Here is a 24,625-nt window from a genome sequence, read left to right on the forward strand (position 1 = left end):
CTCCCAGTATTTGCGGGCGCCGTGCTCGGAGAGTTACGGCGCGGAAGGAGGGGGTGGCAGGGAGGAGCCCCCCCCCCTCTCCGTTCCCTCCCCGTTCCCTCCCCGTTCCAGCCTGCAGGATCGCCGTGCGCCGCACTCGGAGCATTACGGCGGGGTGTCCCCCCCCCCCCCGCCCAACTCCCTCCACGGCCGCGGGATTGGCGGCCGCCGCACTCGGAGCGTTGCGGCGCGGCCGTGCCCGCAGCGCGGAGCTGTCCGCGGTGCTGACCGCCGCCGGCCATGGGCTCCGCGCCGCCGCCCGCACGGCTCCTGCCGCTGCTCGCCGCGCTGCTCGGGGCCACCGCACACGGTAAGAGCCGGGACCGCCATCACCCCCCCTCCCCGCTCCCCTCCTCACACCCGTGACCCCCCCCCCCCACACACATACACCCTCCCGTCCCGGTCACCCGCCCCATACACACCAACACCCCCCGGTACCGGTGGCCCCAGCCCCGTCGCCGCTAAACTTTGCCAACTTGCGCTCGACCCCGCCGCACCGGGGGGGCCCCCACCACCGCCTCGCCGTTATCCGCCGCACCCCCCCTCCCTCCCTCCCTCCGGTGGTGCGGGGAGCGGGAGCCGCCGGGGCCGCGCAGAGCTGTTTGCAGCCGGGCTGGTGCAACGCCGCCCCCGGCGGGCGCCGGAGACAGCCCCTCTGCCGGTATTAGCGAGGGGGGGGACCCGCGCCCGCAGCATCGAGCCCTTCGACACCCCTCGCTGGCTGCGAGCCGGTCCCTCCATGCTGTGGGTCCCGGGGACGTTCGTCTCTGTCCCTCCCTTCCCCTCTGGCTCGCTTGGGGTGGCCCCTTTGGCTATGGGGAGGGCGCAGGGGAGATGAAGGGATAGTGGGGGTTGGTCCTTCCCAAGGAGAGCAGCCAACACCCAGCTCAGCTCCTTAGCTCTGCCACCCATGGGGCACGGGCAGCCTTGACGCCTTGCGGCTCTGCTGCCCCAAACCCCAAGCCTGGGGACACACCGGGGCTTGGGGTGCCCCAGTTCACCATAGGCAGGGTGAGGAGCGGGTGGGGATCCATCCCTGCTGGCCCTGGTGGGGTGCAGGCAGGGCTGCCTGCGGGGCTCGGGCAAGCTGCAGGCAGCAGCCGTGCAGGGACTTACATAAACTCCCCATCTGGCAGCAGAGCCCAGCCAGGGAAGGGCGTCGTGGCCCTGTGCCCGCTGCTATTCCCGTCTCACTGTGCCGCCGGGAGTGATGCCACAGCCTCTTGCTTGGGTGGAGAGGGTGGATGGGGGAACTTCTGCATGGCAGCAAGCGCGGCAAGGCCATGGCACCCACATCTCCCACCCCACTGCATGTAGAGGGGTGAGGGAGGGGGGTGTCTGTGTGCCTGGTTCTGTCCTGGGAGCAGGGCTCTGGCTTCCCCCAAGGGAGGCTGGTGCTTACAGTGTCAGTTTAATGATTTCTAATGAGCAATTACCTCTAGTCAGTCCCCTAATTTCTGAATATCAATAAAGTTAATTAAACCCTGTACGTGCGTTTCCCAGTGTTAGAGGTAGGGATGCCCTGGGAGGTGCCAGGCTCTTCCTAGGGCTGGGAGCTGTGGGGTCCCATTCATCCTGTGTCCCCCGCAATGTGCTGGGCATTGCCCTTGACACTCACCCACCCGCTGCCTGTCCCCCAGCAGGCAGGGCTCCCAGCCCAGCACCCTGATTTCCATGCAGCACCACCTTGTCACCACGGCCTTGACTTGGCATTGATGGGCTGGAGCATGCTGGGGATGCGCTGTGGGTCTGGGTGATACGGGTACAGGGCTCACAGAACCCTCACCCAGGCTGAGGGGATTGGTGATGTCCTCTGGATGGTGGCAATGCGGGGCTAGAACCCAGTGCCCTAAAGGTTTGGCCCAGCCATGGGGCAGCACCAGCTGCCAGTACCCACAGGAGTAAGTGGGGTCTGAGCCCCACAGCACTGATGCAGCTGGGGTATGGTGCCAGGCATGGTTCCATCCGCCCTGCCCCACTGCAGCCCCTTTTCCCAGCTCTCTAAAGCCATGGCAGGCCTGGCTTGTTTGGGGGATCATCTCTCCTGTGCTGAAGGGACCTCCTTGTAATGTGGGGTTCTTGCAGCCTGTGGGTTGTGATGGGTGGCACAGGGCCTGACTGTGCCCTCATGAGCTGTGCCATGCCGTCCAGTGTCAGCCCCATCCACCATGATCATAGGAGCCATGGATTTGGGGACAAGACATCCCTGGGGATGTCGGTGCTGGCTGGAGTTTTGGTGAGAGGAGAAGGGAGTGGGATCTGCTATAGGAATTAACATCGTATGTGCTCATCCCCTGCGTGCCTCGGAGTTCATCACTGCCACACTGCATGCGCCAGGCCGGGATTATGTGGATAATGCTCTTAAGCCAGAGGATGGGAGGGCAGGGTGCCCCATGGGGATGCAGGGCTGCACCAGCCGCCTCCATCATCCCCATGGGAGCCTGGCTGCCGCAGGACCTGCTGCAGATGGGGATGAATTTGGCATACAGCGCTGCACCGAGCAGGGCTGCCGGCCCCAGGCTCTGTGCAGGCACCTGGCAGAGCCAGAGAGTGGGAATGTGGGAGGAAAATGGGGTGCAAAGGGGTAACGGCTGGTGCAGAGCAATGGAGGGACCCTCAGATGGGAGCGGGGCTCACTGGGGTTGTGCTGGGGTGAAGGCCAGGGATGATCCCAGGATCCAGGCCCCCTGTGAGCTCAGGGAGGCCGCAGGGGAGGTGGATGGAGTTGTGTCTGCGGTGACTCTGGCGGGAGAGGATAATTTTGCCTCCGATCAATTCTTTAAATGCACACAATTGAAAGATTGCCTTTGAAAGCTGCCTATAACCAGGGAGGTAATGGATTCCCTCTAGTCACAGGCAGCAGCTCCAGAGCGCCAGCATCCCTTCCTTTGGCTGTCAGAGGAATGGAGCCAGCCAGGGTACCAGCACCGCTCCCTCCATGGACATCCTTGGGTGGCAGAGGGGCTGCCTGGACCTGTCAGAGGATGTCTCCATCTCCCTGGCTCCCCACCAGCCTGCCCTGCAATGAGACCTGGCGCCCCTTGTCGCATCCTCTGAGGTGTCAGAGCATCCCATTGGGAATGTGCTCAATGCCCAGCCTGTGTGAGAAGCACCAGGCACTGGCCTGCCCACTTGCCATGCCACTGGGGATTCTCACATATATAATTTAAGCACAGTAACGAGCTGTGCTGAAGGGATCAAATATTAATCAGCTGCAAGAGCGCTGCTGTGACCCTGTGAAAATGGAGAGAGGTGCTTGAAAGACGGCATCAGCTGATGCCGAGCAGTGCATGGGGGTGATGCCCAGCCAGGGCGCGCTCTGGGGGTCCCCAGCTGTGCTGGGAGGTGGCAATGGGAGGGGATGGTGGCTTTGGTTCATCCCCATCCCTGGCAGTGTTTGAGGCCAGGTTGGACACAGGGGCTTGGAGCAAGCTGCTCCAGTGGAAGGGGTCCCTGTCCAGGGCAGGGGTTGGAGCTGGAGGAGCTTTAAGGTCCCTTCAGCCCAAACCAGTCTGGGATCCTACATGAAGAGCAGTGATGGAGCAGAGGGATGCTCATGCTGAATTCCCAGCGGGGCAAAGGTGGGTGCTGGAGGCAGCTGGGATGCCAGCCCCGGTGCGATGCTCCATGCTTCCCACCCACTGGGAGGGATCGGTGTCTGCAGGGAGGGTGATGGCTGAGCAGCCCGACACAGAGCCAGACAAGCACATTTCAATTACTGTCACCAGCAGCAGACACAGGGAAGGGGAGCTGGCAGGGCAGTGTGGCTCTTCTCTCTCTGCCTGCCTCCTGCCTGGAGCCATGCACCCAAGGGTGCCCTATAGGGCGGGTGCCCCCTCTGCCACCAGGGGATGAGCTGTGTTGTGTCCTTGTGGAGCCCAGGCCGGCACAGAGCCCTGTGGGGAGCTGGTACCCATGCCACGGGCACCCCGGGGTGGCACAGAGCGGGTGCTGCCCATCAATAGGGGCTCCATCCCAGGGATACCAATGCAGGGCTGGGATGGGGCTGATTCGGGCACTGATCTGGGGAGGAGGGACGTGGCACCGCACGGCTCCAGCGCCCAGGTCCGAAATAGCAGCAGACAAGCAATTCATCACTGCCGCCGCTCAGGGAAATTGCTGTACAAATGCATTAGCTCCGCAGGGAAAGAGGGATTGCACAGGCTGTGGGCAACGAGGAGGGGATGGGGGCACCCTCGGCAGGGGTGGGGAGGGAGGGAGACCCCGGGGATGGGCACCCTGGTGCCCGCTGGGCTCTGCCCTCCTGCCCGCGCGGTGTCGGTGATGCTCGGTGTGCCACAGCCGCGGTGCTCCGGGGAGCTGGTTGTGGTGACATGTGACATGTGTCAGCGGGTAAATGACTGTTCAATTCAAGGAGAATCGCAGAACATACAAGGTCAAACGCTTCCCCGCCAGCGCCGCCATGAATATTAAACTGAGCTCTTCTGGTAGCTGCCAGGGCTGGCGGCCGCGCTCACCAGCAGCATCCCCAGGCACCGGGGCAGCCCCTTGGTCCCAGCTGCTCCAGCATCCTTGGCTTGGGCATCTGGGCATGGAGGAGGCCATGGGGTAGCAGGATGTGGGTGCCAGTGGGGTGCCCAGCTTGCTGTATGGCAGTGCTTTGGCTGCGTGGCAGTGGTGTTGGCATAGGGAGCTGCCTGCACATCCCTGCTGCACCATCACATTGTGTGTGTGCACCTCCCTGCACTCACCTACCCACTGCTTACACCCACCATGCCTGCCTGTGCGTTTACACCACCCACTGCTCCTGCCTGCATCCTGACACTGCCTGTGCTATCACACTGCCTACACCTTCCCATCCGCACTCATTCCCTGCCTGCTGGTAGCGAGGGTCCCCATTCCCCACGGAGATGGGGGATCTGGCATCAAGCGGGCACGTCCTGTACCCAAGTGCTGGGGCTGCGGAGCGGGGAGCGTGGCGCCGGCTGCCTGACAGCTCATTCATCACCGCTGCCGGCCCCGGCCACGGGGGCAAAACCAGATTGGATTTTAAATTGGAAAATAACCCTGGATTCCTGCAAGCCCCAACCCCTGCCCCCCCGGACCCGGCTGCCCGCACCTCCCGCCAGCCACCACCCCCCTACCGATGGGGAAACTGAGGCACGGAGCAGCACCGCGATGCTCCTGGGACAGCCGAGGGCCCTGACCCGTGGCCTCTGCTGTGTTGTTACTTTCCTGTCGGGCAGCATCGATCGCTGCTCCCCAGGAGGCCACGTGCTGCCTTATTTATGTATCTGTGACAGCCGGCAGCATTGATTCCCAACGGCGGGGCGGCCGCCGCCACAGCCCCATTAGTCTCCAGCATCTCCCCAGCTCCCATTAATAGACTCCTGCCTCGTAAAGCCGATGTGAGGGATTAGGACCCCAGCCCAGCTTCAGCCCCCATGGGCACCCGGCTGTTGGGGGTTTGGTGGGTCCTTTGCAAGTGTTTGTGCGCACCCTGAGCCCTGGAGGGGTGCCAGGGCCCGGGAGGTGGGTGGTAGGTGGCAGGGTTTGATGCCGGCAGCCCCTGGTCTCCTTGGGGCTGTGGGAGGGACACAGATGTGGTGCTGGAGATAAGCTGCTTAGAGATATCTGTAGGGGTGGAGGGTCTTAATCTGGTGGTGCTTGAGGAACATGGGTGGCAACATCTGGGCACTTGCTGCCTTCTCACAGTGCTCCAAGCATCCTGCATCCAAGGGCATCTCCAGCTCTGAGCATCCTCTGGTGCTGGAAGCATCCAGCGGTACGCAGAGCATCCCCTGGTGTCAGGAACATCTCATGGTACCCAGAAGCATCACACGGTGCTGGGAGCATCCTGTGGTACACAGAGCACCACGCAGGGCCCAGGGCAGCACCCGCTGCCCAGCCCAGGGTGCCACAGCACCCAGGTAGGACCTGCTGTAGGGATCTTGCTGTGGGGTCCCACCTCATCCAGCAGCCCCAATGGGGACCACTGTGCTCCCAGCATCCTGGGCAACTGAGATGTCATGGGCAAGGGGTGCAGGAGGCCGAGGGTGGGCATCCCTCCTCTAGCCTCTGCTCTGAGGGGCTGGTCCCTGAGCACTAATCTGCTATTAAAGCCTAAGAGAGGTTTGGGTGCCCTTCAGTACAAACCCATTAAGTTTTATGTTCAAATAAATGGATCCCATTAAAAAATAATTCGGGCCTTGCTGGGGGGCAAGTGAACCTTTTGGAGCCGGTGTGGTCAGATACTCACCTCCCACCGTGCTGCTGTGGCCGGGGCATTGCCACCATCCCCGGGTAATGGTAAGGGAGCCAAGGGGATGCACTGGGTGGTTGGGATGCCTCCTGGCACCCACCAGCTCCCTCCCATGCTGCTCACCCAAGCTAATGTCTCTTAATAGTCCCTAAAAGCAGCAGTCACAGAGTAATTAATCTTCGTGGGGCCCTGCCCTGCTATAATTACCTAGTAATTGGCAGTATCATGTCATCAGCGCCTGTGCACGGTGGCAGGACATGCCCGTGTGCTCCTGTGGCCTCCCAACTGGCCATAGAGGGATGCTGGGTGCTGCCATAGCATCCCTGCCACCATGGCATCCCCTCCTGCCATGGTATGGTGGGGCTGGGCAGCTGTGCCCCCCCCCCCGGGAGAGGAGACCAGACCCAGCAAGGAGAGATGCTGGTGGCTCATTAAGGCTGATTAAATGCTTTTGGTTTTGGTCTAAAGGCTGTAAGTGTCTGGGATTTGCTCAGGGATTAATGTTCGGAGGAGCCATGGCATTCCCGGCGCAGCTGGTTACGGCAGACATGGCAATCACCTGCATGCCTGCAATGGGAGAGGTGAGCACCCCTTAACGTGGGTCAAGCTGCAGTTATGCACTAATTAGCCATGGCTTAATTGCCAGGGCTGCCCCAGGGCAGGGTCCCACTGCATGTGGTCAGTGTGCTTGTTTGTCATCCTGGTTTTGGTGCAGTGTTGGTGAGCAGGAGGTGTTGCCTCTCATGATGGAGGATGAAGTGTTGGTCCACGGTGAAAAGTTGGTCCATGGTGAAATGCTGGTCCCCAGTGCAGCACAGGACTGATGCTGCACCAGCATTGCTCCCTGGTGCAGCATCAGTCCATGTCCAAGGCTTGGTCCCAAGTGCCACACTGGGCACAGCATCGGTCTGTGAGGAAGCTTCAGTCCCTGGTGCATCACTGGTCCCCAGGGCCATGTCAGTCCATGATGCAGCATCGGTCCACAGTGCACCATTGGTCCAGACTGAAGCGTCGGTCCCTGATGCAGCATCAGTCTATGACGCAGCATCAATCCACAGGTCCCCAGCACCCCACACTCTCTCCTCCCCACAGGCTTCAATGGGCTGGCGAGGAAAGCCGGGGACAGCGCTGAGGCTGAGAGGGAGCCGACGGCGCTGCCCACACCGGAGGAGCGGGAGGCAGAGGCTCGCTTCGTGAGCACAGCGCCCACGCTGAAGCTCCTCAACCACCACCCGCTGCTGGAGGACCTGCTGCACGAAGCCTTCCTCAAGAAGGATTACCTGGGCCAGGCACCGTTCCTGCCTGGGGGCCCTGGTCCCGTCCTGCCTGCTGGTGCCCTGCAGCCAGACCCTGGCCCCCCAGCCCCTGAGCCCCCACCGCGCACCCCTGCCCTGCCCAGGGCTGCCTTCCCCACTGACCCATTGACCACACCAGCCGGGCACCCAGGGCCATGGGGGGATGCGTGGGGGGCTGTACCAGCTGCTGATCCCTCGTGGTCCCCTGCCAAGGTGCTGGAATCGAGCCCCACGTCCCCCCCCAGCCAGGCACCCATCAGCCCCGGTGCATCTCCAGGATCCCACACTGGGGATGCTGCGGTCCATGGGGATGAGGAGGGGACCACCACCACCTCCACCATCACCACCACCACTGTCACCACACTGCAGGGGCCTGGTGAGTGCTGGGGAGGGAGCTGGGGGGAGCTGGGGTGAAGTGGGGCTGAGCAGGGGTCTCCTCTGTCACCACAGCCCCCTGCAATAGGACGCTGGTGGGTCCTGAGGGCTGGCTGGTGTCCCCGGAGCTGGCCGGTGTCCCCTATGATGGCAGCCTGGACTGCACCTACACCATCTCTGTCTACCCTGGCTATGGCGTGGAGCTCAAGGTGAGATGGGAACTGCGGGTGGGATGGGGTGCCAAGTGCTCGTGGGCAAGCATGGCATGTTCCCTGCTCTGTGCCATCGCTGTGTGGAGTGCAGCAAACACATAGTCTTGTCCCTATCCCATGTCCCCAAGCCAGCAGAGCTGGGCCCTAGGGCAGGGATGTGGGTGCATGAGCTGGTGGGATGCCCCAGGATGCTCCATGCTCACCGGCTGCCATGGCTGGTACCCAGCACAGGAGCAGGGATGCAGGATTAATGAATGAAGCACCGATGGAGAAGGTGTGAGCGATGCTGTGGTGCAGAGCCAGGAAAACCCAATTCCCATCTGCTGGAACCAGAGGCTGGTGCTGAGGCCACGTGCTGCTCCCATTGGTGGCACATGGATGTGTGTCCCCACCTCTGCCCATGGCTTGCCGAAAGCCGGCGGTGAGCCAGCAGCAGCAGCTCCACAGTCAGCCCTGGCTCCTCCATCACCACACACCACTGCTTAATTAACACCATTAATAGCAAATGGCTCCAGAGGGCTGGAGCTGCTGGCAGGGCTGCCGGTGTGGGCCTGGCTGTGCCGTGGGGGGCTCACTCCTTGCAGGGCAGGATGATTTATGGTGCTGGTAACCACATCTGAAAGGCGCTGCCCTGCACGGACACGCTCCAATGCGCTATCGACCACGGACAACCTGCTCAAGGACCAGCCCCAAGCCCGGTACCGGGGTGGTGATTCCCTGCTGTCCCCATAGGTACACAACATCAGCCTGGCAGAGGGGGAGACGCTGACAGTGGAGAGCATGGGGGGGCTGGAGCCCACTCTCCTGGCCAATGAGTCCTTCCTGCTGCGGGGCCAGGTCATCCGCAGCCCTGCCAACATCCTCACCCTGCGCTTCCAGAGCCCCCGGCCCCACAGCCCCAGCTCCTACCACTTCCGATACCAAGGTATGGGGCAGCATCCACCACCCTGGTACCTCCCAGGGGCTCCCTCGCTGGTGCAGCGTTAATTCAGAGCATGGTGATGGGCGGCAGAGTTTACCTGTGCTAATGGTGGGTTAAGTGGGTGAAGAACACAGAGAAGGGCAATGAAGTCGGTGCAGGGCCTGGAGCACAAGCGTGGTGAGGAACGGCTGAGGGACCTGGGGGGTTCAGTCTGCAGAAGGCTCAGGGGGGTCCTTATCGCTCTCTGCATCCACCTGGAAGGAGGATGGGGCGAGGTGGGGGTCAGTCTCTTCTCCCAAGTGACAGGACAAGAGGTACCAGGTCTACGCTGCACCAGGGGAGCTTTACCCTGGATATTAGGAACAATTTATTCATGGAGAGGGTGCTCAGGCGTTGGAACAGGCTGCCCAGGGCAGTGCCGGGGTCACCGTCCCTGCAAGCGGTCACACACCGTGGAGCCAAAGCCCCCGTGGGTCAGTGGTGGCCTTGGCAGGAAAGGTCTTGATCGTAAAGGTCTTTTCCAAGCTGGTTGATTGCATGATTACAGACATAGGCACCGTGTCACCCAGCCCTGCAGCACCCATACCAGGGTGCTGGGCGGGCTGGGGTCTTTATGGGGCTCCATCCCCATCCGTAACACCACGCCTGCCCGCAGCCTACGTGCTGAGCTGCCCCTTCCCGGCGCGGCCGGCGTTCGGGGAGGTGTCGGTGAGCAGCCTGCACCCCGGCGGGGACGCCCGCTTCCGCTGCGCCACCGGCTACCAGCTGCAGGGCACCCACCGCATCACCTGCCTCAACGCCACCCGGCCCTTCTGGAGCGCCCGCGAGCCCCTCTGCCTCGGTGAGCACCGGCACCGGGGGATGCGGCACAGCCGGCGCGGCACAGCCGGGTGCTGATGGTCCCTCTCCTGCAGCGGCGTGCGGTGGCGTGGTCCGGAACGCCACGGTGGGACGCATCGTCTCGCCCGGCTTCCCCGGGAACTACAGCAACAACCTGACGTGCCACTGGCTGCTGGAGGCGCCCGCCGCACACCGCCTGCACCTCCACTTCGAGAAGGTCTCGCTGGCGGAGGATGATGACAGGTTTGGCAACAGGGTAGGGGGCAACTGGGGGGACCAGGGCACCGTGGAGCAGCCCCACACTGGGCCATGGCCAGGGATGGAGCTTTTGGCCATACCCAAAGATGGGTGCTGTTGGCCATGCCTGTAGATGGGTACCATTGGTCATATTCAAGGATGGGTGTCATTTGACATATCCAAGGGAAGATGCTGTTGGTCATGTTGAAGGATGGGTGTCACTGGCCGTGCTCAAGTGTGGGCACTGTTGGCCATGCTCAGGTGTGGGCACTGTTGGCCATGCTCAAGTGTGGGCACTGTTGGCCATGCTCAGGTGTGGGCACTGTTGGCCATGTTCAAAGAAGACACCATTGGCAATGGCCAAGGGTTGGTGTCATTCACCATGTTCAAGGATGGGTGTCATTGGCTATGCCCAAAGGTGGGTGCTGTTTGTCATGTTCAAGGATGGGTGCTGCTGGCCATGACTGCGGCCGTGCTACCACCCATGCCCAAGCACGGGTGCTATTGGCCATGGCCACCACAGCACCCTGCCCCTGCCATGCCTTGCCAGGCTCATCATCCGCAACGGCAACAACGTGGAGGCACCACCGGTGTATGACTCCTACGAGGTGGAGTACCTGCCCATCGAGGGGCTGCTCAGCACCGGGCGTCACTTCTTTGTGGAGCTCACCACCGACAGCAGCGGGGCCGCTGCGGGCATGGCGCTGCGCTATGAGGGTATGGGGCCGGGGTGGAGGGGGACACCCAGACACCCCCATGCCCGCCTGGCCCCTGCAGACCTTTGCCCCTGTGCCTGCAGCCTTCGAGCAGGGGCATTGCTACGAGCCCTTTGTCAAGTACGGGAACTTCACGGCCAGTGACCCCCGGTACCCCGTGGGCACCACAGTAGAGTTCAGCTGCGACCCCGGTTACACGCTGGAGCAGGGCTCCACCATCATCGAGTGCGTCGATCCCAATGATCCACAGTGGAATGAGACGGAGCCAGCGTGCCGTGGTGGGCACCAGCGGCAGGGCAGGGAAAAGGGAGCTGGTGATGGGGTTTGGGGGGTGCTGGAGTTGGGGGGTGCCATCGGTGATGGAGCTGGGGATAGAGCAGGAGGGATGCGTTATGGTGTGTGCTGGAGCTGTGTGATGCAGTGGGAGCTGTAGCTATAGGGGATGGTGGGTGCTGGATACTGGGTGGTGGGCGCTGTGGTGGGTGCCCCACAGCGATGCTGAGCCCATGATGCACCCACAGCGGTGTGCAGCGGGGAGCTGACGGATGCATCCGGCGTGGTTCTGTCACCCAACTGGCCAGAGGCATACGGCAAGGGCCAGGACTGCATCTGGGGGCTGCACGTGGAGGAGGACAAGCGCATCATGCTGGACGTCCGCGTGTGAGTGCGGGGATGGCCACGGGGATGGAGGGGTTTGGGATCCATGCTCCCCCCTGCCCTCACCGCCCTGCTCCCCCAGGCTGCGGCTGGGCTCAGGGGATGTGCTGACCTTCTATGACGGGGATGACCTCACGGCGCGCATCCTGGGCCAGTACACGGGCGCCCGCGGCCGCTTCAAGCTCTACGCCTCCACCGCTGATGTTACCGTCCAGTTCCAGTCTGACCCCGGTGCTGGTGCCTTTGCCTACCGGCAGGGCTTTGTCATCCACTTCTCTGGTGAGGCTCATGGTCGGACAGTGCCACCATTGTCCCCGGTGTCCCACACTACCCCACTCACCCTGTCACCCTCACAGAGGTCCCCCGTAATGATACCTGCCCCGAGCTGCCAGACATCGCCAATGGCTGGAAGACATCCTCGCAGCCGGAGCTGCTCCATGGCACCGTGGTCACCTACCATTGCTACCCTGGCTTCCAGCTCACCGGCACCGACCTCCTGATGTGCCACTGGGACCTGACATGGAGCGGCGACCTGCCCACCTGCGAGCGGGGTGAGTGGTGCCCATTGGCATCCCCATGCCTCGCAGAACATCCCCAGCAGCCACCGTCACCACCGGTCCCTTTGCCTGCAGTGACCTCCTGCCGGGACCCCGGGGACGCCGAGCACAGCCGCAGGGTGGTCTCCAGCCCCAGATTCCCGGTGGGAGGCACCGTGCAGTACATCTGCGACAAGGGCTACATCCTGGCGGGCAGCGGGACCCTGACGTGCCATGAGCGTGCCGCGGGAGGACCCAAGTGGAGCGACCGCCTCCCCAAGTGCATCCGTGAGTCAGGTCCCCTCTCCCAGGCCATGTCCCCTGCACTGACGGGCACTGACGGGCACCGATGGGCACTGACGGGCACTGACGGGCACCAATGGGCACCGATGGGCACTGACGGGCACCGACGGGCACTGATTGGCACCGACGGGCACCGACGGGCACTGACGGGCACTGACGGGCACCGACGGGCACTGACGGGCACTGACGGGCACTGATGGGCACTGACGGGCACTGATTGGCACTGACGGGCACCAATGGGCACTGACGGGCACGGGCACCGACGGGCACTGACGGGCACTGACGGGCACTGACTGGCACTGATGGGCACTGACGGGCACTGATTGGCACTGACGGGCACTGACGGGCACTGACGGGCACTGACTGGCACTGATGGGCACTGACGGGCACTGATTGGCACTGACGGGCACTGACGGGCACTGACTGGCACTGATGGGCACTGACGGGCACTGACTGGCACTGATGGGCACTGATGGGCACTGACGGGCACTGACTGGCACTGATGGGCACTGACGGGCACTGACTGGCACTGACGGGCACTGACGGGCACTGACGGGCACTGACGGCACCGTGTCCCTGCCCCACAGCGGAGACCTACGAGCCGTGCCACAACCCCGGCGTGCCGGCGGGCGGGCGGCAGAGCCCCGAGCGGCGCCTGTACCCGGCGGGAGCCACCCTGCGCTTCTCCTGCGCCGACGGCCGGGCGCTGCTGGGCGAGAGCAGCCTGCGCTGCCTGCCCGGGCACCCGTCGCGCTGGAGCAGCTCCCCTCCCATCTGCAAGGCGGGTGAGAGCACCCCGCATCACCCCGCGGCACCCCTCGGCACCCCACTTCTCGCTGATGATCCCGGCTTCTTTCTTTCCTCCCTTCCCCAGCCTCCTATGATGAGTTTTACAGCAACCGCAACCTGGATGGTAAGGGCAAGGGGGTGATGGGGTGCAGACAAGCAGCCAGGGTGTAGCCGATGCGGGGTGCCCCCTCGCTGAGCCGACTATCCCATGCAGCCGTGGCCAAGGCTGTGCCATCGGGACCAGCGCTGGAGGGCACCAATGTCGCCATCGCCGTCTTCCTGCCCGTCCTGGTGGTGGCCCTGCTCATCGGGGGCATTTACCTCTACTTCTCCAAGTGAGTGTCCGGGTGGCCCCCGGCACCCCATGGGGTCACCGTGTTCCTCCTGCTCCATCTGTCTGCTCCCCACAGGCTCCAGGGGAAGCCGTCCCTGCAGCTGCCCCTCGCTGGCTCCCACCCCTATGACCATATCACCGTGGAGTCGGCTTTTGACAACCCCACTTATGAGACAGGAGTAAGTACCGGCCCCCCCGGTCCCCCCAGCCAGAGCTGGGCACGGCAGGGGCCCTGCATTGTAACAGCCTTGTGTGCCGGGGGCTGTGTGTGGAGTAGGACAGGAGTGGAATGGGGCAATGCGTTGCAGGGATCATGCTTTAGGTAGGATATCCATCCAGGGACCACACATGGAGTGGAATATCCATCCAGGTCCCATTCGCAGGATGGGACATCCATCCAGGGACCCTTCATGTGATGGACATCCATCCAGAGACCACGCATAGGATGGAATATCCATCCAGGGACCCTTCATGTGATGGACATCCATCCAGAGACCACACATAGGATGGAATATCCATCCAGGGACCCTTCATGTGATGGGCATCCATCCAGAGACCACACATAGGATGGAATATCTATCCAGGGTCTGTGCACGGGATGGAATATCCATCTAGGGACTCTTCACAGGATGGGACATCCACGCAGGGACCACACATAGAATGGAATATACACCCAGGGCTTGTTGATGGGATGGGACATACATTCAGGGATCATTTCCCAGGATGGACATCTATCCAGAGACCATTCATAGGATGAGACCATGCACAGAATGGTACATCCATCCAGGGGCCCTTCACAACACGGGACATCCATCCAGGGACAGCACATGGGGTGGGACACGCATCGGCCGAGTGTCCAACCCCTCGCAGTCTGTTTTCTTTGCAGGAGACAAGGGAATATGAAGTGTCCATCTAGGAGTGGGCAGCGTGGAGCCGGGCACCGCAGCCACCCCTCCCGGGCCCCCCCGTGCCCACCAGCCCCCCAGCACGGGCTGAGTCCACCTTTCCCAATGAGACCCAAGCCGAGCGCTTGGTGGGACTGGCCCAGACCCAGCCACCCCCCTGCACCCCCTAACCCACCCGGACCCCCGTGGGGTCTGCCTGCGCCCCCCTGCCACCCGACCCCCACCCCGGGGTGCTGAACTTGGGGGGGGGGGTGTCCCCAAGCCCCCAGCCACACAATGAAGGAGGGTCCCAGGCAGGGGGGAGCGGGGTTGTGGGGACCCCCCCGGGAAACACAGGGGGTGCAGCAGGGAGAGGGGCACCCTGCAAAGCCCCGGGGGGGGGGGTGGGGGGGGTAAAGGGGTTTGGGTGGCCATGGGGGTGCACCCCACCTCTCCCACCCCAGCACAGGTCCTGCCCCCCTGCACCCCCGCGTCTCCCACCGCCGTCACGCAGGGACGTGTCGTGTGTCCCCCCCACCGAGCATGCTGCGTCCCCCCCGGCCCCCCGCTTGCTTCTCCCTCCCTGGGGCGTCCCCTCCGCCACCGACGTGTCCCCCCGCCCCGCCTGCCCCGGCTCCCCAGCAGGGACGGACCCGGGCGTGGACGGGGGACACCGGGTGTGGCTGTGGCCCACCTCCCGACGGGTCCCACCCGGGCTGGGGGTCCCTGGGGTGGAGAGGACTCCCCCCGCCATCTTTTGGTTGTTTCATTAATAAAAACAGGTGTTTTAGAAGAAGCGGTGGCGTTTTCATCAGCGGGGCAGCCCTGCCCCCCCGGGAACCCCCAGACACCGTTCCCCGTTGCGCTGCACGGGGGGGGGGGTGGGGGGGACGACATTGCCGCTTTAAGAGGCGTGGCCTCCGCGAGGGTGACGTCACGGGACTGATTCCGCGCCGGCGCGCCCTCTGCGGGTAGGCAGAGCCCACCTTCTCTTGCGTCGTGACGTCACGGGCGGCGGCACCACCCGGGGGACGTGACGGCGGCCACGCGCCTGCGCGCCGCCCTCTTTCGCCCCGCCCCTCTATTTTACGCCGCCTGTGCGCGCAGCCGGCATGGAGCATGCGCAGTACAGTTATGTGCGCTCTGCCCCCCCCCCCCCCCCCTCCCCCTCTCCCCCCCTCCCTCCACCGGCGCGCCAGGGCTGACCGCGGGAGGCGGCGCGGGACGCGCATGCGCGCTGGGTCCCGAAGCGTCGGCGCCGCCTGTGCGCGGTGCGTGCGCGGTGCGTGTGTGGCGGCGGCGGGCGCGGGGCCGCCCCTTCCCCTCCTTCCCCTCTCTCGGCATGGCAGCGGGAGCGGGGACCCCCGCGGCCGCCCCCGGGCCCGCCTGCAGGCGGAGGAGGCAGCGGCCCGTGGGCTAGGGCCCGCCGCCCGCTCGCCGCGGAGCCGCCGCCGCTGAGGGGCCACCCCCCTTCCCTTTCCCCCCCCCCCCCTCCCCACCTCATAAGAAGCCCCCATCCCCGCCTCGCTCCCTCTCGCCGGGGGGGGGCGGCTCTCGGGGCCGCTCCCGGGCTGGATGAATGTGGGAGAAGATGGAGACCAAGACGATCGTCTACGACCTGGACACCTCTGGGGGGCTCATGGAGGTGAGGCCCGGGCGGCGGACGGGGCGGGGGGGGGGGGGGAGGAGAGGCCTGGACCGGGGGAGGCCGCGGGGCTGCAAAATGGCGAGGGGCACCCACCCCCCCGGAGCCCCGTGGCCATAGAAGGAAGTGCGGAGGGACGGAGGCAGCGCGCCCAATCCCCGGGAGAGGCCCTCCGGACACGGGCCCGGCGGGCGGGGCGGGCCCGGCACAGGCCTTGTGTCCCGTCCCGTGTCCCCCCCCCCCCAACCCGGGGCCGCTTTCCCCTCGTCGGAGAAGGGCGCTTGGGGTCAGGGTCGGTGCCAGCCCCTCAGAGGCGCTGTCTGTGTGTCTGTCCGTGCAGCAAATCCAGGCCCTCCTGGCTCCCCCCAAGAGCGAAGATGGGGAAAAGAAGAGCAGGAGGCCCGAGAAGGAGCCCAGGCGAAGTGGCAGGGCCACTAACCACGATAGCTGCGATAGCTGCAAGGAAGGAGGGGATCTGCTGTGCTGCGATCACTGCCCCGCCGCTTTCCACCTCCAGTGCTGGTAAGGCTCGGCGCTGTCCTCCCTCCGGATCCAGCCATCGCGGCCCAGGCAGCACCTTCCCTCCAGCAGCTCCTGCTCCCCGTTAGCTTTGCGCTGAGAAAAGGGGGGTGCACGGCAGGAATAAAAAGGAGGTGCAAACCTGCAGCCCCCCCCCCCCCCCCCCAAAACTCATGTCCATCCTCTTCTCTGTGGTTAATCCACGGCAGCCGGGGTGCAGAGCGTTCTGGCTGCCCTCCCTGCGGGTGGGGGTCCGCAACCCTCCTTTCTTTATGTGCTGAGCAGCGGCCGAGAGGCCTGGAGGAGGAGCGAGGCCCTGGCTGCGCGGCCTGCCCGCGCTGCTGCTGCCCCTGCCCGGCCTTCCTCCACCCTCCCCAGCGGGGAACTTCCCCTCCTCACCCCTCTCCGAGGGTGCTTTGCTTGGGGGGGGACACCCCTCCGGAGCGCTGTGGCAGGAGGGAGGGAAGGAAGCGGCGGTGGCGGCTCCGCACCAGGCCTGACATTCCCAGCGCTTCCGTGCTGCTGCAGCTGCTGGGAATAATGGAGGTTGCTGTCTCTGTGTCTCCCTGCCTCACTGTTTACAATATGGCGACCTTCCTTTAAATTATATTTTTATTCTCAGCGCCATTTTGGCTGCATTTGTGACTTCCAAACCCTCGCAGCGCTCCCTCCATCGTGAAAACACCTTCCCTGTGGCCAATCTGGCCCTCCAGGCTTTAAGATTGGCCGGGTTTATTCCGTTCCCTCCTTTTTTTCCCCTCTTCCTCCTCGCTCCAGACCTGCTCTGGCAGTGTCTGCTGTGGATTGGGGGGCATTAGGATCCTCTTGCAGGGCGTTGGGTGGCTTTGTGGGTGAAGGCAGATCTCCCTGCATGCAAATCTGGGTGCAGTGTGGGAGCTGAGGCGCATGTGGAGGCGGTGGTGAAGCTCTGGTCGGTGCAGGCTGCAGCGGGGAAGGACTCTTGCTGCCTTCCCTTGCAGCTTCCTGAGCTCTTGGCACAAAGCAACCCGCTCCAAAAAGCACCTCAACTTTCCATCCCAAAGTTTTTCCCCTTTTTCTGGATGCATCCCAGGCTGCCTTACCCAAATCTCCCCTTCAACAGTTGACGCAGGCGGTTTGTGTTAAATTAGCACAGCCAGAATGGATAATGGAGTGGAGGAGGGAGCGGGGCAAGTCAAACAGCTGGAGCTCGGGCGTAGAGAGTATTCTTCCTTAGGGGAGATTTTTTAACCACATTCCTTTCTCTCTTTCATGCTTTGGAGCTTTGTTTGCCACCCTGTTACAGCTGTCTGTCTGCTTTTTTCTCTCCCCCTTTTTTACTTGGTGGTTGCACTGCGTTTCTATGCTAATTGCAGGTCTCTGAACACTTATTAAACTGATTGCTGATACCAGGAAAACCGAGTGTGTGGTCACAGTTCTGTAGGGAGTGTCCCGTTAGCAGCGTGTAGCCAGACGAACCCGACAATGCTGTAGCATGCAGCCATGACATCATCCCCTCCTACCCTCAGGAAGTGCTACTGGTGGTAGTGCAGATCCTCTAACATTTACTAGGAGGACACTCATTGTTTAATTATTTTCGTCCAGCATTCTTGATGGGCTTTAATTTAAGTTCTGTAGGGGAGGTTTTTTAACTTCTCCTTGGCATAGTTGCGTAAAAACTCAGTGTTTGCTTTCAGATGCTGCTGAGTGCATCCTGAGCCTTCTCTTAGCGAGGCTGGAGCGATGGTTAAAGCTTCACATTTTGAGGTGGAAGAGCTGTGACTAACGCTTGTAGGGCTTCCTGGTTGACTCTTGAGTCTTGGTTAAGTCTAACCTTAAATGAGACCTCTTTGTGCATGGCTAAATCAGGCTGAGTTTTGTGGCTTAATTTGGCAAGTTTCTTGTAGTTGGTGAGTGGGAAGCAGTTGTGTAAATCGGATATCGGTAAAGCTTTGGCTGTACTTGAGTTAGTTACATTATAATTACTTTAAACATATATATTTTTGGCTAGGTGGTCACCTTTACAAACAGAAATGGAAGGAGCACTTGTGATGATGCTTTCTCACTTCAGTTGTTGCCTCTCCTGGGGTATCCTTTTGACAATGGCACAGACTCTGCTGTGGGATGTGGCATGGTTTGGAGTGGCACAGGAGATAGGCTTCACCGAAAGCTCTCTGGCTTGGGTCTAGTTCTGCCTCCCTCCTCGTGAAAGCCTGTCCATGGCTTGGCCAAGGTCTTCCCGTGAACCAGGTTGTCTAGAAGGGATGCTCAGGTTTTGTTTTCCTGTTTTCTTCTCTTTACCACCTGCATCTTCCTTGAAGTAAGCTTCCGTTCTGGCTGTAAACTTAGGCATAAAGGCAGCACTTGTAACTTCCTTTCTGCTTCCTTTTGTTTTTGTATTTGAAGAGTAGCAGCTGTAATGCAATGCTTGTTTGAAGTCATTTGAATAGCAGTTTAAATGCTCTGCTGGGGCATAGTAGCTGAATAGTGTCAACAGCTTACCTGTTCTTTAAATATTTATTGCAATCTTTAGCACCAGGTTGCATTTATTATCAGCATAGAAAAAATTAAAGAGAAATTAAGAAGAGCAGCTCTTAATTGGTCTGGGGTTTGTAATCAGTTGATTAAAGCTGTGTAGAGAGACCATACTATTAAAGACAATGAATGACAAGGGTGTGATAAGCCCAAGTCACGCGGGTGGCTGGAGACAAACCCAGGAGTTAACCCAGCTCAGTAGCCCTTAAACTAGTTTTGTGTCTTCCTGTGTCGAGAAGTCTTCTCTGTCGTGTTGCTTGAACCTGTAGTGAGCAAGTTGGCTTCATTAGGTGAGTGTGTGCTGCTCAAACTTCAGCGCTTTGCTTTAATTTCAGTTTGGGGCCTGAGCCTGTTGCCTTCTGCAGGAAACAGAAGGCACTCGGCCAAAATCCCCCAAACTTTCCGAGCCTGACAGTATTGCGCATCTCTGATGGTAAATAACAAGTTCTGTTGATGCACTGTGCAAGTGGCTTCCTCATTCATCTGTCAGTGTGTCAGCTCTTCTCGCAACTCCATTTCAGAACCTCTCGCTCGGCATAAAACGCTTGCACGTACTGTGAGGGCCCATGGAGCAGGAGGATCACCAGCCAGGCTACAGATAAAGTGCCTTGGTGGAAGGGATACAGGAAAGTGTAAAATCCCTTCCAGACACTTAATTTCAACATACTTGGATTAATATTGCGGTCAGGTGACTGTCTTCAGGTTTGAATTTACAGAGGGGGCTGGTTTTTTTTCAGTTCTTAGTAATTCTTGAAACAGAGCGAAGGCTTTTTAGCTCTTAAGTCTGCTTTTGGTTATGCTGTTTGCCCATAATCCGCTGCTTTGGGTAATGGTGCAGCCTGCATTTCCATTCTGATGTTCTGCCTTAACCCAGGCCCCTGGGAATGGTGTACGCTCCTTCTTTACATGATTGAAACCCAATTTTCCAGTGCTATTCTATTCTTCCCCTTTTATATCCTCCTTCTGGCTATGTGATTGTTAGAATTCCCTGTGTTTTCTGGAGCTCATGGTAAACTCGATTCACGTTGAAGCCTGTTTGCAGAGTGCCTGATGTTGCAAATTCATTACAGCTTCACTGAAGGATTAGAAAGATCCCTGGGAGAGGAAAAGTTTAGTTAACAAGCAGGGGGAGGGGAGTGACAACAGGAGGGAGAACTAACACAGAACAGTTTTGTGTTGGGATTTTTTTTCCTCCCTGTTTTTTAAGTCTCACTGCTCGAGTTTCTGGTTGGAGGAGCCCAAAATCACCAACCTCACTGAACGCTGCTCTTCACATCCCTCTTACAAATCCCTGCTGCTGGCTGTGAGGCACTGCTAGCACGGCAAAGTGACCTGAGGTACCTAAAGCTGCCCCCTACCCCAGACAGACAGTACCAGTTTGATGGCATTGCCCAGCAAAAACACCTTCCTTAGCTGCTGGGAGAGGTATGCTGCACCCATACTAGGGCCTGCTAGCTCCATCAACACTTCCCTCTCCATGTTTATATTTGGAGCCTTTGGCTCCATTTCTCCTTCAATTTGGCAGTCTTTGCCGAAGTTGTCGAAGAACTGGAGTAACAGAGCTGCAAAGAGAAGGAGTGAAGCTTAAACTAGCCTGTGTTTTGCATGTTTTCTATGAGTCACAGTGGGTAAGTGCTTTGCACAAAGAGTGGAAAAAAGTTGTGTTAGGTAGGACATCTATAACTCTTCCTCCCTTTACTCAGGTCTGAAATATCCTGCTTTTATCTTGGCATTTGGTCTGGATTTGGGTTTTTGACATAAATATCTGTTCTCTGAGAGGGGAGGGAAACTTTAGCCTGTCTATTGTGTTAGCTAATCCTTGCTCTAATGGGCATCTTGGCTGCCTCCAGAGTTTCAGGTGAAGCTTTGAATGGTCTGAAGCATCTGCTGCTGCAAGGAGTGGCAGGATGACCAGAAATGCTGCTGGAGAGGTTAGCTTCATCTCTAATAGTGAACTACAGAGGAGCAGGTTTCTGTATATTGAATTCATTGTGTTGCTGGCACTTCTGACAGCTTCAAAAGCTTGTGGTTTAACTGCAGAAAGTTTGTGTTTTGAGGCTTTCTGGGTTGTTTTTACATTAAATAACTGGCAAAACACCTCCTTGAATGTTTATGTGAGTGCGTTTTGAAGATCAGAGTAAGCTCTTCTGTTCCAAACGTTAATTTAAATGTATCCACCCTTACTGATAGTTTGTTAAAACAATAGTTTTAAGTATATACTTTTTAACCCCCCCCCCTAAAGTTTGGGTTTTATGTGTCTTTGGTTCTGATATTTGGTAGCGTTGGGACCAGCCTGGTCTTGATCCTAAACCAGAAGGAAGCAGTGGCACTGGCTTGGTTCCTTACTGTGGAGGGTCACTGCGCATGTGCCTGCAGATGTGGTAACATGATCAGTCTTGGCAGTTCTGTTGAGCAAAGTTGTACCAATGAGATCTTTCCCTCTCCTTGTTTTGTCCTAAATCGCTCCATGCAAAGGCAGATAAGGTCAGCCCAGATCTACCAATTTAAGCTGAGGGCACCCAAAAACCATTCACAGTGAGAATCTGATTAATTAATCTAACTTTGGAGCTTACAAACCATGATTCTCACCTGTGTGTGCTTGTGTTAAACTGAGAGTGAGCAGATTTTTGCAGCGTGGGCAAGAGTTGGGCATTCAGATCAAGCTGTGGATCACGGCTGCTGCTCTCACTGTCAGCATAAAGCAGTAGGAGCAAAGCATTAGAGTTCTGACACAGTCAAGAAGGGATGTTTAGCTGCTTAACACTTTGTCTTCAGGCATGGCTGCTGTGTGGACTAGCATTATGTCAAACACCCATAATGAACTGGAGCTGTTTAAAGGGCACGGTATGAGACTGTTAATAAGGAAAGTTCTCTGCTGTTTTGTCCCTTTGCTTGGGAAGGTGCCAGTTTTGTTGACTGGGACTTGTGGGACTGAGGACTCTTTCTTTTGTGGACTCCTAAAGTTCAGTAGATTGCAGTGGCTTCGAGGTGGGGTTCAGGGCTTTGTTCATGCTGCTTCAGAGCTGGTCTTTCCTGGTATGTCAGACCTGCAGGCGTGACTCATGGAAAGGTCTTCCCAGAGGAATTCCAGCTCCTCCAGGCATTTGCAAAGGAAATTCTTAATTGGATTAGATTCATAATACTAATCTGCTAATGACTGTTTGTTATGGAGATCTTAGCACTATCTTGTAAATATATTCACCTTATTTAGCTTGCCTCATGTCTTTTATCACGGACAAGCTGTTAAGATTGTACACCCGCCTGCGGATCTTGGAGTTGGGAATGGGAGGGCTGTGTTTAGCACACAAAATCATGTAATACTCATAATTCTCCCCTCTCTTTACATTTCTCAGCATTGCTTTAGGTGGGGGTAGTAAATGGGAAGTGGTAACGATGAGCATGTCTAGCATCAGGCTGTGCTTCTCTTACAGAGGGTGTGAAGGACATCTCAAGTGGGGAGAGCCCCCACAGTGTTGTCAGGAACAGAGCTGTGTATTTTTGGTAAGAGACAGGACCAAATATGCTGCTTTTTCTTCCTAAAACTCACCTTTTTGACTTGGCTTGTAGATGCTGTTGTGGTGGTGTGAAGAACACACTGCATGGAGGGCAAGACTCCTGGCTGGTTCCTTGTATAGAACAGAGTCAATTCAGGATTTCAGTTGTAGCGTCAATACTGAAACAGCCTTTCTGCATAATAAAGGCACTAACATCAATTCTGTTTATTGACCCACACAAGTGGATGGATGTTAAGCTGGTTTTGCTGCTGGACTGACTCACTGGTAGGTGTCAGGTCCTTGAGTTTTTCCTGTGCTCGGGAGCCCTTATTAATCCTTGAGTCAGTAGCAAATAGCAGGAACCTGCCAAGAAGAAAGAGAGCTTCCAGAGCAGGAAGGAGGTTGTATCTTCCTGAGAGCAAACGTTACAAAATCTGTGTAGTCAGGGTGTGCTGCCTGTTGCAATATAAATCACATGTGAGGAGGACGTACCTGTGTTTAACCAGTCAGGAAGTAAGCTAGAAGTTGTGAGAATGCTTGTGTATCCGAGATTATAGTATGGATTTGTTGTAGGGGAATGAAGTAGTGGGTTTAAAAGAAGGGAGTGTAAGCAAAAAGCATCTTGTCACGCCAGGTTACTGGCTAAACTTGTGATTTCTTTGACATGGTCAGTGTCACAGCTGGCTTTTTCTCCTTTTTGTAGTCGGTTTATGCTGCTTCCAACTCCACTGCTCTCAGGATGTCTGCCCAGCTTCTTCAAAGGAATGCTGTGGTATCCAGTAGCTGTAAGCCGAGTAAAAATGGTGTTGTACCTTCCCTTTAACAAAGGGAAGATGTCGGATGTCAGATGTAATGCAATTACATACCTTTTTAGGGTATGGAGTAAACGCTTCTTACGGCCAAAAATGAAGGGAAAAGAATCTATAAGTTATTCTTCCAGTCGGTGTGTCAGATCGTGAGTACAGAAAGCAAAGAGCATCTCAGCCAGCTGAGGGAAACGTGGTGCCTGAACCCAACTCTAACCTATTTCTGCTGACGTCTGCTCTGCACGAGTCACTTGAAGTAAACTAGATGGAGCTGGAGATTACCCACTTTGAAGCCTGCAGAAAGCAGTGGCCTGAGGATGCAATTTAGGAGGCTGCAAACCCCATGCTGAATTTCTGGCAAGCGCTAGTGATTGGTGTGAAACACCTGCCTGGACAGCCTCTGACTTTGGGCAAGCAGCATGTGAACTTCCCAGTGATCTCTGTCGAGAATAGCAACAGGAGCAGGATATGAAGGTGATCTGGAAAAAGCAGAGAAGAATGCATGCCCTCCTTTTGGTGGGTTTTTCTATTGCCGCTCTTTTCCATCTCTTCCCCTGTGTTCATGGGAAAGCCTCATCCACATGGAGATGTCAGAATTACACTTCACTTGTGCCTGTGTGAAGACAAATTCATCCTTTTGCTTTTATGGGTCTGTCCTTCATCCTCTTCTGATGTGCTGCTTTCCTTTTTTCCACCTTATTGCTTCTGTCCTTTCACCCCTGTCTGCTTTGAACGCATTCAGGATGGCTGGGGCTGAATGTGGTCGCTCCTCTGAAACCTCTCAGACCTGTGTTTTGATTATTTTTTCTTCCCCCACCAAAGATGTCTCTTCATTTATTGTTCTTTAAAGACAAAATTGGATGAAGTGATTCTCACTCGAGCTGTGTTCTTCCTCAGACCTTTCTTTTCCCTGATGCTGCCCTGCGTGTCATCCTGCTTTGTGAAGATGACTTCTAATCTGTTAAGAAGATGGTGCTGTAAAGATCTGAACACTTAACAATGAACCTGGACACTGAATTCAGGCTATTGTTGCTATTGTCTGCAGTGCAGGCATGAGTGATGCATGGAAAAGAAACAGGAGTCAGGATGTGCAGAACGCTTGAATTTCTGCGTCTGACCCAAATTTTCCAAAGTCAACAAGTCTTCCTATTGAACTCCATGATTTCTGCTTAGAAATACAAAGCTGCACGGTTCCCTAGCAGATATGTCCCAAATATCAGAGTTCATAACCAATATCAGAGTTGATAACCCACCAGACTTACTGAAAAACAAGATCAGGAAGCCT

General features: G+C 58.4%; 2 protein-coding genes across 4 annotated transcripts in view; both read left to right on the top strand.

Moving 5' to 3' along the window:
* The first annotated feature begins 279 nt into the window (after nucleotides 1–279).
* Nucleotides 280–14,583, top strand: SEZ6 (seizure related 6 homolog). 2 transcript variants are annotated; one of them, XM_065694460.1, is made up of 17 exons: nucleotides 280–349; nucleotides 7,355–7,933; nucleotides 8,008–8,141; nucleotides 8,877–9,069; nucleotides 9,722–9,907; nucleotides 9,981–10,149; nucleotides 10,694–10,860; nucleotides 10,943–11,137; nucleotides 11,381–11,519; nucleotides 11,599–11,795; nucleotides 11,873–12,067; nucleotides 12,149–12,340; nucleotides 12,943–13,140; nucleotides 13,230–13,268; nucleotides 13,359–13,479; nucleotides 13,555–13,657; nucleotides 14,349–14,583. In XM_065694460.1, exons 1-17 carry the CDS (start codon nucleotides 280–282, stop codon nucleotides 14,379–14,381), a joined length of 2,910 nt encoding a protein of 969 aa, XP_065550532.1. In that variant the 3' UTR covers nucleotides 14,382–14,583. The 2 variants fall into 2 exon arrangements, with proteins under 2 accessions (XP_065550532.1, XP_065550531.1); XM_065694459.1 differs by having other exon boundaries at nucleotides 14,365–14,583.
* A 1,050-nt stretch (nucleotides 14,584–15,633) lies between these two features.
* Nucleotides 15,634–24,625, top strand: part of PHF12 (PHD finger protein 12) — a 32,445-nt gene continuing 23,453 nt past the window's right edge. For both annotated transcript variants that reach the window (XM_065694408.1, XM_065694409.1), the window contains exons 1-2: nucleotides 15,634–16,007; nucleotides 16,348–16,529. In XM_065694408.1, the coding sequence (XP_065550480.1) occupies nucleotides 15,942–16,007; nucleotides 16,348–16,529 (248 nt within the window). In that variant the 5' untranslated portion in view covers nucleotides 15,634–15,941. The remainder of the gene's footprint in view (nucleotides 16,008–16,347; nucleotides 16,530–24,625) is intronic.

The sequence above is a fragment of the Lathamus discolor genome, chromosome 14 (assembly GCF_037157495.1).
Source record: "Lathamus discolor isolate bLatDis1 chromosome 14, bLatDis1.hap1, whole genome shotgun sequence".
Taxonomy (NCBI): domain Eukaryota; kingdom Metazoa; phylum Chordata; class Aves; order Psittaciformes; family Psittacidae; genus Lathamus; species Lathamus discolor.